At 33.9% G+C, this 14,462-nt stretch overlaps 1 protein-coding gene across 1 annotated transcript in view; it reads left to right on the top strand.

Annotated features, from left to right (window-relative positions):
* Positions 1 to 14,462, top strand: part of LYL1 (LYL1 basic helix-loop-helix family member) — a 366,014-nt gene that overhangs the window by 188,198 nt on the left and 163,354 nt on the right. The window contains exon 3 of the mRNA XM_044084668.1: positions 6,620 to 6,714. Within this exon, the coding sequence (XP_043940603.1) occupies positions 6,620 to 6,714 (95 nt within the window). The remainder of the gene's footprint in view (positions 1 to 6,619; positions 6,715 to 14,462) is intronic.

The following is a 14,462-nucleotide window of genomic DNA, read 5'->3' as shown; positions in this document are numbered from 1 at the left end:
TACAGTCTACTGAAGTAGTTACTGATTATTCAGTTTCACAGACAGTTGTTCTTTAGCTGCAGTGCTTCACTTTATGGCACAGGAGTTGAGTATTTTTATAGAATACATGTTGATAGTGAGTAATCCCTTTGTTCTTTTTTTAAGTTTTTATTGGATTTTCAATTTGTAAAATAATTACAACAATATTTGCAGTCAGAGATTTGTGAACATAAATGAAAAAATTCAACTAAACCTCAGACAAAAGGAAAACAACTATTTATTGGAGTGTCCATTAACCATCAGTTCATTCAAGTTGCATTACATTAAATCTAAAATGAAGTTATTTTTTGCTTGTCAAGCAGATCTCTAAATTTTGTCCATGTATTGTAGCAAGAGGTAATCCTGGTTGTTCTTGACTTAATTGTAATGATTTCCAGGTGACAGACTTCAGCTGCAATATTTATAAATTCTTTAAAGGAGGGTGTAGATTCGTTCTTCCAAGTCTGAGTTATAACCTTTCTTGCTATAGATAGTATACACCACAGAATGTAATATTTCATTTTTTAACACATATAGGAATAGGAGTATTAAAAAGGATTAGTGATTTAGATAAAACAAATTTATCTTAAAAAAGTTTTTTAAAAGAGATTAATGTTATTCCAATAAGGTGTTAAGACAGTACAATCAAAAAACATGTGTTGCCAATCCGCTTTAAGTTCTTGTTTACATCTCCAACAAACTTGTTTCTGCTTGAACATTAATTCAATTTTATGTGGTGTAAAGAAAGATTTGCGCAACAATTTCCAAGTAAATAGATTCCATCTAAGAGATGAAGTTGTATGTTTAGAAGATATTAGAATTATTTTTTTTATCTTCCTCACCAGAGGTCTATTATTAATTTGGGTAAAATAGTTTCAATAATTGTCATTGCAATTTTTTGTTTCTCTCCTCACAACTCTATATAATTTAGATAAGAGACCCTATCCAAATGTGTTTTGTTGCATCAAAAATATTAGATATTCAATTAGTTTAAGGATATGGTGACTTATCCTTGGTTGCATTAATTTAATTTCTTCCTCTACTTGTTGTCTGCAGGATTGTATATCTAGACACATGTTTTTATCTGAATTATATTTGTTCTTAATATAATCAACAAAATGTAGCTTTTCATCTTTCATTAATTGAAACCAATATAGCATAGTTTTCTCTTTAAATATGATCATTGTTTCTAAATTTGAGGTGGAGCTGTTATTTTGGGTATGTGCCATAGGAAATATAAGGAAGATCCATGCTTTATATGCCAAGTTTCTATATATCAAATTTTGAAAAGTGTTTAATATAGTAGAAATGAAATAGGAGTCACTTACTTGGTGAATTTTTCCTAAATGCAGACAGTTTAGTATGAGATAATTATTAGAATATCTATCATGTTTAGAGTTTATAAAAATATTTCCTAAAAACTCTTTCCACCTAGCTTTGTAACTGTTATTCATCCAAAGATATATTGTTTTTATAATTGATGATAATTAATATAATTCTAGATCTGGTAGCCCTATCACTCATGCTGCTTAGTCTCTCATATGATGGTTTAAAGCAATTCTTGGTTTATTGGAATACCAGAGAAATCTCAGACTTAAAGTGTTAAATTCTTTAATACAACTTTTTATGGGGGACAATGGTAGTGATTGTATACTATATAAGGTTTTTGGTAAGATAATCATTTTGATTATAGATAACCTCTCTTCCAACATGAAGACATTTTTATTTCATTTGTCTATTAGAGTCTTTATATTGTTTATATTGTTAGTATAATTATAATTTATAATATCTTTAATGTTATCCATTACAATAATTCCTAAATAATTCATTTTCTTCTCTTTGACAATATATGTAATAAATTTATTTTTTATTCTATTCTTATTTGTATTTATAGGAAGGATTTTTGTTTTGTCATCATTACATGTAAACCAGATTTTATTTGAAATACATCCATTGCTAAGAAAACTGCAGATAGAAAATTATTGTAGTCATTTAATGTCAGTAGAACGTCATTAGCAAACAGTTGAATTTTAGAGTTTAAATTCTCATTTATGTTAATAGCTTTTATATCTATATTTGGTTTGAGAAAATTAGCAAATTGATCCATAATTAGGGTAATAAACAGAGGTGAAAGAGGACATTCTTGTTTGGTTCCTTTCAAAATTTGTATAGAATCAGAAGTAAAAGTACTTATTTTTACATTTGCAAAACAATCATTATAAAGAAGATTAATAAGATGTGTGAAGTTACTTGAGAAATTATATTATTCTAAAACCAGCAAGAGATATTTCCAGTTTTCCATGTCAAAAACACTATTAATATCAAGACTCATTAATATTAAGTTCCATTTTGCTTTATTTGTATAGTCAATTATTGCGATTATTATTTTAATATCATAAGTATTTCTGTTTAAGATTTGATCTTCATCAATCATGGAGGGTAGGATATATTTTAATCTGTTAGCATTAATTGTCATGAACAATCTACATTTAAAAGTGAAATTCCCCTGCATGAAAAACATTCAGCAGGATCTTTGGGTTAATGGTATATTTCCAGGAAGGAGGAACTTTAGTTAGGTCCTTAACTATAGAAAAAAAAAACGTATGTAGTATGTCGAGGGCTTCTTTTGGTAACAGCTTATAAAGTTCAGATACCTGGTGCTTTATTAGGTTTCAGTTTAGAAATTTGAGTATGAAGTTCAGACATAGAGATCGGTTTGTCAATTAATTTCATTTAGTCATCAGATAGAATAGTTTTTATATTTTTTAATAAATATTTTAATTATTTCTTCTGGATCTATTAATATATTATTTTGCTTGATTTTATTATAATAATATCTGAATTCCTTTAGAATATCTTCTATTTCTGTTACTTTTCTTTTCTTCCTCTGTGAGTAGACTTCTTTAATGTGATTTAACTTACTGAGTAACTTTGTTTTGTGGATAAATTGCACATCAATTTTGGGTTAATAGAGAAGTTAATCATCTTAAACTTCTGAAGGTTGAGTTTAGTTTTATGGTTTAAAATTTCCAAGTAATTGTTGTTTAGCTCATTATTCTCTTCTGTATTATTGATTTTGTAATCTTAACTTATCAAGATTTTCCTATATTTCATGTGATTATTTGTCCATTTTTTATTTGACAACCAATTAGTGACTCTATCAAAAATATATGCTTTTATTGCATCCCATAAATACATTTCTGAAGTATTTTCTATATTATTAATTTCTATAAAGGTAATGATTTCTTTAATAAAAAGGTCTTTGATGTCTGAGGATCAAAAAGAGTCAGAGCTAGATAAGGAAGGTTTAGCAATGACTTTGGAATCCAGTGATTTCACTAACATAAGTATGGCCACATTTTTTCAAAATATATACAGACCACAGTCTCTGGTTATCTCATTTATTTAAAAGAAACATGTTCCATAAATGAGTTTATCAAGAGTAAAGCACTGGGTATTGTGACTGAGAACAAAGGAGTAAAACATTGTCTGAAAGCTAGAAAAGTATCATGCGAATGCTGATGTCCTATGTTAACAAAAAAATCAAACAATTAGACATACTCAATCAAGTGTTGATGTATAATGTTATGAACAAGGCATAAGTATGTACAGAGCTTATTAAACTATGGAGTAACAAGTATGTGTCTTTGCCAAAGTGCTTGACTCTGTCTTGAAAGGTTAGCCTAAATATAAGATGAAGCATTTTCTAGTACTCCTTTCCTAACAAGGTATAAAAACTACTTTAACAGTCATTGTTTCTGAATAAATATCTTTATTTTTTGTGTTTCTTTGCCAGGGTAGATTCTAGGGAAGAGTGATGATGTATAATTTCACAAAAACAGTAGATTTCTAACTGCAGTCTAGAAAAGGTGATTTGGCTAAAACAGCAGAAAGACTGAAGAATGCCCCCAAGATAAACAGAAATGAGTCAAAATGGAAATATATGGGCTTTGTTAATAGTGTAGGCAATAAATCCTGAGTAGTGTTGGTAAGATGTCCATAGTAGTGCAGCCAAGATATCCATAATAGTGCTGATAAGAAATTTGTAATAGTGTAGGTAAGAAGTCAGACTATAGTTACTATCAAACTTCAGGTTACAGTGAGTTGCTATGATGAATATTACATGGTGGATACTATAATTATTATTATTGTTGTTACTAGTACTACTACTACTAGTATTTTTGGCAAAAACATATGAATAAACATGCTAAAATATATATTAATACAGACCCTGGCTGAATGTTTTCTTGATTAAGGTAATAAGCTAGCTGCGGGGTATATAAAATCATGCTGCTCTAGGTCACAAATAAACCAGGAAATGTACACCAATGATCTGTTCTAATTTATTCATTAAATGTTTCAAATATTCTACAATAAAGTATTTCCAGTAATGTAATACTCTACTAGGGAACACTTTTACTCTGCAAAAAAAGCACTGTCCCCAGTTATGAACATTTGTCCCTGATTTCATGGGTAGTGCGCTTGATTTAAATTGTATAAAGAGACAAGAATTTTAAATGTGGGCATATTGTCAGTCATCATCAAGGCAAAGGAAGGTAAGATATAGTCTATGAGGGGTAGGCAGATAAGGGTATATCTGAACAAACAAGGAAGGCATTAAGGTCAATAAGGGAAAAAGCACATGGGTCAGATGGAATCTTACCCAGGAACTTTAAGGAGCTTGATGGGAAACGTATTTGAGTCTCTGAAATTACTCTTTAGTAGATCCCCAAGGGATGCAATGATTACCAGTGAACTGAAAGCAGCAAAGGTGATGTTCAACTCCAAATAAGGAGTAGGGAGTGGATCAATGATCTATGAGCCATTGAGCCTGTCACTTCAGTAGTCTCCAAAATAATGGATGAGGTCCTGCAATCAGAGTTCATGAGTTTCCTGATGGATTCAAAGCAGATTGGGTTGCCTGAAAGGTGGACAGAGGAAACCATGTACATGTGCTCCATCTAGACTTTATAATGGACTTTTACTCAATCTCCAGTTAGTGGCTGTCTGAGAAAATGTAGGAGCTATCTAAGAGCAGGTGTGTGAGCCAAACGTGTTTACAGAATAGTGCTCAGAAAGTGATGGGGTAGTATTGGACAAGTAGAGACATTGCACCATGATCCAGCCCTGTATAATATGATTAACTGCAATACAAATGTGTACATAAGGGGATCATCAGCCACTCTGGACAGGTGTAATATCATTCAGTAAAAGCCATGTCTGTGAAAGCAAGGTAATCCATGCTGTGCAACTGAAAAAACCTGCAATAATCACATCTTTACTGACTTTGCTAAGATTTGCTGTACAATTAGACGTAAAAAAAAAAAAAAAAAAAAAAAAAAAAACAGTGCACAGAAATATAGTTAGCTGGAAAAATAATACTTTTAATAACAGCAGAGCTCCCTGCACCCCCTCCCCCCATGTAAAAGCACTGCCCTGTGCCACCTTGTTTATTATAATCATGCCTGAGGTTTAAAGCATCTTTAGGGAAAAAAGGGGCATTTCCCCACCAGTGGTTATTTTCTAGAGAACAAACACTTTAGGTGTGCCTAGTTGGATGTGGGAATCAGGTGGCAATTTTCAGTAAAGCAGTTTTCTTTTTAAACTGACATCCAATTTTAATGGCCGATATGTGCACTTGAGCAATTTGCAGTCTTCATGTCAGATACTTTAAATAACACGTAAACAGACGTGTTGGTCAATATTTGGGAATGGTGTTAACCAGGTGCTGTTTCTCATTGCAAGATGATCAGGCTACTTCAGTTATGTTTTACTTAGCAATGCTGGGTTCAGTAAGGCACTGCTGTACAACTGGATTGGTTGTGGATTTGCTGTAACATGCAGACAGATCATAGTCTTCTTCTTTGACATTCATAATGTTATATTATGTTACTTTTCTGTGGAATTTGTATGTTCTCCCCATGTTTGAATGGTGTTCTCCAGATATCGTGGTTTCCAAAATGGGCTAGGTTATTAACTGCACTAAACTGTCCATGTACAACACATATTACATTTGCCCTTGACCTTGTAACCTTTGGGAAATGTTACTGCCTGATGATCGGATGGGAAATGGGAAATTCACCCCGGGGATCACTTCTGTGGCTCTGCTCGACAGGGGCACAGGAAAATAATTTTCTTGGGTTGCGAAAGCCAGGGTACATTTTTTGGCTAGGCTTGTATGGGCCCTAGGGCCAATAGCCTAGTACCTACCTATTAGCATGTTGAGGAAGGGCAACATTGCCAATGTGGCACCCTAAAATGTAGCTTATTTTGGTTCTGCCATTGTGAAGTGTAAGGCAGCAGCCAGTTGTCCTGTTCCTTCCTTCTAATGGAAGACCTGGATGTCACAGAGGGGCAGTTAGAAAATGTTCACCAGTCAGCAATCTGAGAAACAGCTGAGTATTGTCAAAAAATGTAAAAAATGCATCTTTGCAACACTTACTGAGATATCAGCCATTATGTCTCTAAAGGAATTGTTCACCCCTTGACATGACATTTTCATTTGGACATCTTTAGGGGGGGGGGTTGACAATAGCTGCTTTGGTAAAAATGCTAGCAGTTATTCTCATTCTAACACAGATTTTATTTGCATTTCTTCTAGTGCTTACATTGGGACATCAGGTACGTTTAGCATCTTATCAAACAATCGGTTCAAACGGCGACTTTCATCTCACTATGAAGTTGAAGAGCCTGAAGGTAAGGAACATTCACATAACAAATGTTTAGATGAATTTTCGATTTCACTCTGTGTGACTTGGATTTTATTTTTGTAGAAAGTAAAATCACATCTGTAGCTCAGTACTGTAGCACACTAGACAGATAAAAATATAATTAGAGTGTTGATATTATTTCTGCTTTCGGTTAAAATTGTTTTAATTCTTTGTCTATTTTTAATGGAAACAGGAGGCTGTCTTCATAAAAGTTGTCATGAGGTATAGATCTTGCAGTAACTTTTTTGTATTCAGAGACAGCTTCACCATAGCGCTTATGCACAAAGGTGTTTAACACCATGGTGCTCTGTCTCTGAGGCTATGATAAATGTTAATGAGGCAATCTGGGGGTGAGACATATGCTAATTATCCTTGTGCTGTCCGATGATGTCCTAATGAACTCTAGAAGATGAAAGTGCTTACTTTGTAATAAAATTTTTTTTTTAAGCTGATGTATTTTCTTCCTGGATAGCTGGAATAGTTGGTTTTGATATTTATAAATATGGATCTACTTCACAACAATAATGTTTCAGAATGCCACAATTCATATGGTTAAGACTATATGATCAATGTTCTGAAATGGAACAAAACACAGGTGCAAGAAGTGCTGATAAAAACGCAAACCTCATCCAAGTAAAGAACTTACATGAGGGAGGTAAAGCAAAGGCAGAATTTATTGTACAAACATAAAATTGAGCGCTTTCATCACACTAAACAGGGGACTTCATCAGAATACAATTATTATATTTTAAATATTTTTTCAAATATATATTTCATCAAGATTGCACAACCTCCTATCATTTCCTTTATAATCTATTAGCCCTTTCTTTAAGTACAGGCATTAAGGACACAGAATCATTCAAACCAGGTGGGAGGTCAGAAGCAAGTCTTAGTTGCCACTTTAGTCCTTTTTACTTAGTATATTTTTACAGTCTCCCCCTCTGACATCAACCTGTATTGTGTGTAATATGCCAAAACAAAACCTCATAAACCCACTGCAACAAAGAGAGTGTTTGTATAGTGCATTTGTTTCCTTTTTCTTTTGCATGTCATATAAATGTTCATAAATTCTGATTTTGAATGCTCTTTCCATCTTACCTACATAAAAACTACCATAGGGATCACAAACTGCCAGGTAAACCATTCTTTTAGTAGCACAATTCCCTTTCTTAAAATAAACGTCAGTACACATACAATTAGTTGAAGTAATGGGAGTCCTAGGGTTAATGTAAGGACATTGACTGCAACTGCCACATGGTCTACTGCCAGTTCTTGATGAATTACTTTCCTTAATTTTCTTATTTTCTAGTAAACGTTTAAGGTTTGTACTGATTTTATTAATAAAAATGAGTTTGTCCCCCCACCTTTGTACTCACTTCATTACCAATTCTTAGTATATTCCAATTTTTTTTGTATGATACTTCTTACATCTTTAGATAGGGGACCATGCTGAATAATACAAGCCTTGTTGAAGTGAATATTACCGGGGGGGGGGACTTTCTGCACTATTGTCGGGGAACCCAGCCCCCAGTAGGGGTTTATATCTTCTCCCCCACTCTTGATGTACCTCATTTAAAATATCATCCAACATTTTTTCCGGCTATTGCCTTTGCAATAACATCTCTTTTAATTTATTGAGCTCCATTCTTACATCTTCGTATTGTGAGGTCATCCAGGCTATCCTAACTCTCTGCCTTTTAACCAAACTTCTCTTTTGTGTTAAAGAATGGCAACTGGGAAAATGTAGATTTGAGTTGCAGAATGTGTTTTTCTGATAAATATTTGATTTAAACCACCCTTGAAAATGAGTTATAGTAGTATCCAAATAGTGTATCTGTTCTGTATTGTAATTGTAAGCAAAGTCTAAAACGTCTGTGGTATGGTTTAAATATTCAATAAAATGGGAAATATTATCCACAGTGCCATAGGATACAGATGTCATCTAAAAATCTAATGTATAATTTTATGTACTTCCAAAATTTACTGGGGAAAACATGTTTGAGTTCCCAACCTAATAATACTATATTGGCATAAGTGGGAGCACACGTTGCCACCATTGCTACTCCCTTAATCTGTTGGAAGTATTGGCCATCAAAAAAAGAAAGTTGTTTTCAAGAATCAAGGCTATTAATTCACACATTAGATTAATTTGATCATGCTCCAAAACTGAGTGGGACCGTAAGGTGTCTTCAAAATATTCCAAGCCCTGCTCTTTGGCTATACATGTGAACAGGTCTTTAACGTCAGTGGTTAAAAATAATAAATCTACTGACCATAGTTCATTCTTTAAGTGTCCCAAGAATTCCCAAGAATCCTTCACAAAGTGACTAGTATTGTATACTACATGTTTAACCTTGTTATCCACTAGCAAAGCCAGTGGGTGTGTTTTGGAACCCTGGGATGCCACTATGGGCATGAAAAGTGATTCCTTAACATTCTAGTGTATCTTGGGAATACCAGAAATTGCAGGGACAATGGGATTCAAGTTTTTAAGATATTCAAATGTATCTAAACTGATACACTGATCCAAAACATATTCTTCCAAGTATGAGTCAATATGACCATAAGTTATATGAATTTGATTTATAGAAACCTGGGTGTAGTTTTGTTCATTTAACAAAAGATTTAACATTGCATTAGAGTAGTCAAGTGAGTTAAACACAACAACTCCCAAGCCTTTGTCAGGTATCATAATATGTATATTTGAGTCTTCCTGCAAATGTCATAGTAATATTGTTTCTTCCTTACTGTTCTGAAATGGCAAAAAATGTAACAATAGCGCAAAGTTTGTTTTTGTACCTCGCCAACACTCCCTGCATATTATATATACCAACTCCAAAATTGCACTACAGTGGGGAAAAGGTCAAATTCCCCAATCCCTACTGTACCATGATCTTAGTGCAAACAGTTCCGTGTTGTATATATGGGATCCTGTAATTTAGTTGACTGTCATTAAAGTCAACATCTGTTTAGCATGTAGTCAACTCAATTTGGTGGAATATACACATGTTCGATAGGTGTACAATATTGCAGCATTACTGGGTTTGGGGAATATTGTGCTATTTCGGAGTTAGGATATAAAATTAATAGGGGGTATTTTTATTGGCAAGCTCTAAAGTTATTCCTCAGCACACAGATAGTGATGTGTTGACACTGTTTTGTTTTTGTCAACTTTTTGTTGTTGACTTTAGCGACATTGACATATTAGTATACAGGTATATTTAAAATTATTGAAATACACATACTGTATACATAGATAGATAGATAGATAGATAGATAGATAGATAGATAGATAAACATAGGGGTCCTGCCTTTGGTATAAATGCCTGTTTGCTGACATTTGTTTAAGTAACTATATTTGGTGGTTGACAGGTGTGTGAGTTTGACAATCCCCAAGTAGGGGAATATTCTCTTCCCGGGGTATTGTTCAAATATATATAATGATTAGCTGGGAGTGGGGTGTAAGCAGCCCCCCAGTTGAAGGGTGAGGGGTGCACCCCCCACAAAAAACATTTTTTTTGTGAAAAGTTCATGTGCTGAGGTTCTTTCTTGGTGCATGCATGGTAACATGTCTTTGTTTGGTTTGTCGACCTTTTGTGGTGAGCACTTCTGAGGCTGATATATGGGCTACCTCACCAAAGTGAGAAGACCTGTGTGTCCACTTTCTCTTTTGTTATTTGCATTAGTAATAGAACCATTAACAAATTTCATACTTGAAAACCCAAACATTCAAGGAATTCAACTAGATACTGACCTTGAGTTAAAGATTCACCTTTTTGCCGATGACGTTTTATTGACTTTAAAAGAAGATAACAGCGCACTAAAACAACTATGGAAAGCAACAAAACTATCATTTAATGAAAATAAAGCCAATATGTTACTGATAAATATGAACAAAGAAGCATTAAATAAAAAATAGAAATATCTATCTAGAAATTATACACTCAGATACTTAGGAGTTAAAATTACAAATGACATAGATACAACAGTGCAAATAAACTCTAAAGAGATTTTGGATAATATCAAAGAACTAATACAAAAATGGAATAAGCTATTTTTTACCATGGAGGAAAGACTATATGTAATTAAAATGATTATATTCCCCACAATTCTGTATTTTATACAAGCTTGCTCACTACCTCCACCTAGATCATATTTAAAACAATTTGAAGATTTAATAACAAAATTCTTATGGTACCCGAAAAAGCCTAGAGTTGCCCTAAGACATCATTTTGACAAATGGGAAGAAGGTGGAATAGGCTTACTAGATTTAGAAGGATATATACAAGCATGAGCTTTAAAAACAGTTTCTCTATGGTTAAACAAAGAATATACTTCTAAATGGAAACTAGTACATGAAAAAATCTGATTAAAAACCACTCATGATACAAGAAATAAACATATGGAAAAAGAGGCCCACTGATCTTGCTTTGCTGTCATGGAAGATTGATTTGAATTATGGTCAAATCAGCAGAAAAGCCCTAAGCATATTGTAGAAAGATGCAGAAGGACAGGAAGTAGCTTTATGGAAAACAAAAGAGATTTGTGCAAGTAAGAGAGTACAAGCCTTTAATGGCCATTGTTATTTGAAGAGGTGCATCACTGATGGTTGTATCACACTTACAGCTTTGGTCATCTTTCCTAGGAACACATTCCTAAGAGACTTTACTAAAAAGAAAACAAACAAAAAAACAACATGACTGCTTAACGACATGGAAGAACCACGTGCCATGCGTCTGTTAGACATTTGTCATACCAGCGTAACTGAACAGTTATCTATTAAAGAATTTACCCATGCAAAGAAAACATAAAAATGATCTAGTATTCTTCAGACTGTATGAGGTTGTCATAAAAGCATGGCCAAGAAGTGATGTTTCATTATACTCAGCATTCACAGTTAGAAAGGAGCAGTTGTGTGCATTCCAAGAAACCTTTCTCTATGCAACCAAAGTCGTAATTCATTCCAAGTCAGATAAAAAGGGCTAGAAGGAATCAGCTAAGTGTTAAAAAACTTCCTATGTGGAACCAGAGTAGTAATTTACTATAATCTGTATACCAGCAGGTTGAGCACTGTACATGGTGGTCACTGGATAGTTGTGAGCTTGAAGTCCTTTGTTTGTAGATTTGTATTGTGTCTAGATATTGGCAAGTAAACTGGAGACTTGGAAAAATGTGTTTACATGTGCCAGATGTTCTAATTGCAGAGGCACAAGCACCCGGGCACCTTTGTGAATGGTAGTCATAATTTTTACTACATAACCGTATTGATTTCTTGCGACATTCATGGACTCTGTGTCCACACATACATGCCATGCATGCTAACCATGTATGTAATTAAGCATCCCTGAAAAAGATTACCATAATGTTACAAACAATATTCACAAGGAACATTGTTTCAGAAAAGAATGCTAGTGCTTAACTGCAATTTAAATTAGAGAAGTTCTAAACCTTCACAAAACATCGGATTGAGAATCTCATATTAACTCCTCCTATTCATCATCATCATCATCACTGTCATCATCCAGTTGGAAACGAGTTAACAGAAAGAGTTGTTCAAATTTGTAAGGGGGCCATGATAAACCCACTCTGATGTCACAAATCATTGTAGAACAAAACCACAGTTTTCTTTTTCAGTACTGAAACTTTGCATACAAATACCAATTTAGTTATTTCTAAATCTGAGCTGAAAGTCTCACATGGGCTTAATGATAACTGATATTTGAAAAGCAGTACAGATCAGGCGACTTAAGCATTTCAATGAGAAGATAAAACAATAAAATGCATCCAAGGAAACTAATGCCAAAGGGAAAAGGCACCACATAAAATTCAATTCACATATTTATTGATGTGGCAAGCTGATGGCATAGAAGAGCTTGAGCCGGCCAATGATCATAACTGGCGTATTATCTGTTTTTGACATGGATGCAAACCTCTTGAGGAGAATATTGGCATCAATGTCAAGAATACATAATAAAGGGTTATTATCACAAACCCAATCATAACTCTCGGCAGTCATGGAGCTTTATCTGCCTCATGTACTACTAGTTAGAGGGCAAAAAAATCCCTTAGTGTTTTGCTGGCTTTCAAAGCTGTAAAGCACTGTTAGAAAGACAGTGTAAAAGATTCTATTGTATTAGGAAAAAGTCAGGGACATTACCAGGACAGACAGCAGGCAGAAACAAATCTATTTTTTATTCAGTACAGGCAAGTATCATGATGCCTGAGCTTAACAACTGAAGCAGGGGGTGCTTAACATTTGTTAAGATCGGGTCTCTTGATATAGAAATGCTTAAACTGATTTATCTTTAATGGATATTGGAGCATAATCATCACACTCCATGCACTGCATTATTATTGCTGGATTTTTAAAGTGTAAGGCGAAATTAAAACCAAATTAAGTATTCTGGACCATATAATCAGTGTGTATTGAAGGATGAGCCTCGGAAGTATGAAAAGCTTCAGACACAAATTCTTATAAATCCATTCATATGAATTACAAGAACAGTCAAAAATCTATGATACAGATATTTTCTACTAGTCTTCATAAAGAATACTGTCCCTGTTTTTTCTTCTTGCTTTAAATTCAGTGCAGCAACATCCCTTTCTTAAAACCTCTTCAGGTAGGTCCCAGAAACCTGAAGTTGTCAAATGGTATACAGGTTACTCGCTCTAAAGACCTTAACCTGGTATGTGACATTAATAGAACCTGCTGAAGGGATAGATTTGTCTCACAGAAGTTACCACACCTTTGGAACAGACTCCCACTTCATGTAAAACAGAACACCTCATTGGCCATCTTCAAACGCAATCTGGACAATTTAATGGGTAACTGTAAATTCACACCGGGGATTCTACCTGTATGCCTCTTGGGCACGGGTTTTAGCTGCCGATCATGAAAATAAGGGTGGAACTTGGCTAGGATTGTTAGGACCCTAGGGCCTTTAGCCTAGTAACGTCCGATGATCCTACGATTATCCTTTGTTGTCTCCATTTTTTTTCATTTCTGCTGCTTTTATCTTACACAGGCAGCCTTCCAAAAACATTATCAAAAATGTTTCCTGACTTCTTTTTATAGGAAAACGTATTAAGTGACTAATGAAGGATACTTTCTTATCTCTACCACCCATTAGATCTTTAAAATTCAGATTGCAACTCATTTTTCTACTGTCATTTATATATTTGTTTTACTGGTATGTTAAGAATACCATCTCTACCATATTACTAAATATTACATATATAATTATCATATTATTACAGTATATTATTACATTATCATATTACAGGAGAAGTGAAAACATGTAATACAATAGGGAAAGATCCCTATAACTAAAAACGAGGTGTAATTTCCTAAATAGAAAACATCTTTTTCAAAAACTAACTTTTGCTCGGATGTCTGCAAAAGTTTAGCAGTTTGTCAAACAATGATACATGGGGTAAACCAGACAAAACAACTCATTTTATTAAATTAGTGTTATGCAGGACACTAGAAATGTGTCTAATGTCATCCTGTAATGAGGTAGAAGTCTAAAATCAGATCTTGAATGAAAAAGTCCTCAGGATGCGTTAATATTCGTTAACAAGATAGACATCTGGCCAGCTAGTTGATAAAACAAAGGTAAACAAAATTAAAGAAAAGGAAATAAAAAAAAAACGTGTTCAAAATAGTAGATACTGTGTGCGTTCAAGTTAGATCTGTACAAAATCATTCAAATGTCTGACTTTTTCTCATTAAAC

This window comes from Protopterus annectens, chromosome 9.part0 (assembly GCF_019279795.1).
Source record: "Protopterus annectens isolate FY-2018-M chromosome 9.part0, PAN1.0, whole genome shotgun sequence".
NCBI classification, from domain to species: domain Eukaryota; kingdom Metazoa; phylum Chordata; order Ceratodontiformes; family Protopteridae; genus Protopterus; species Protopterus annectens.
This window is presented reverse-complemented; position numbering and strand designations above follow the sequence as displayed.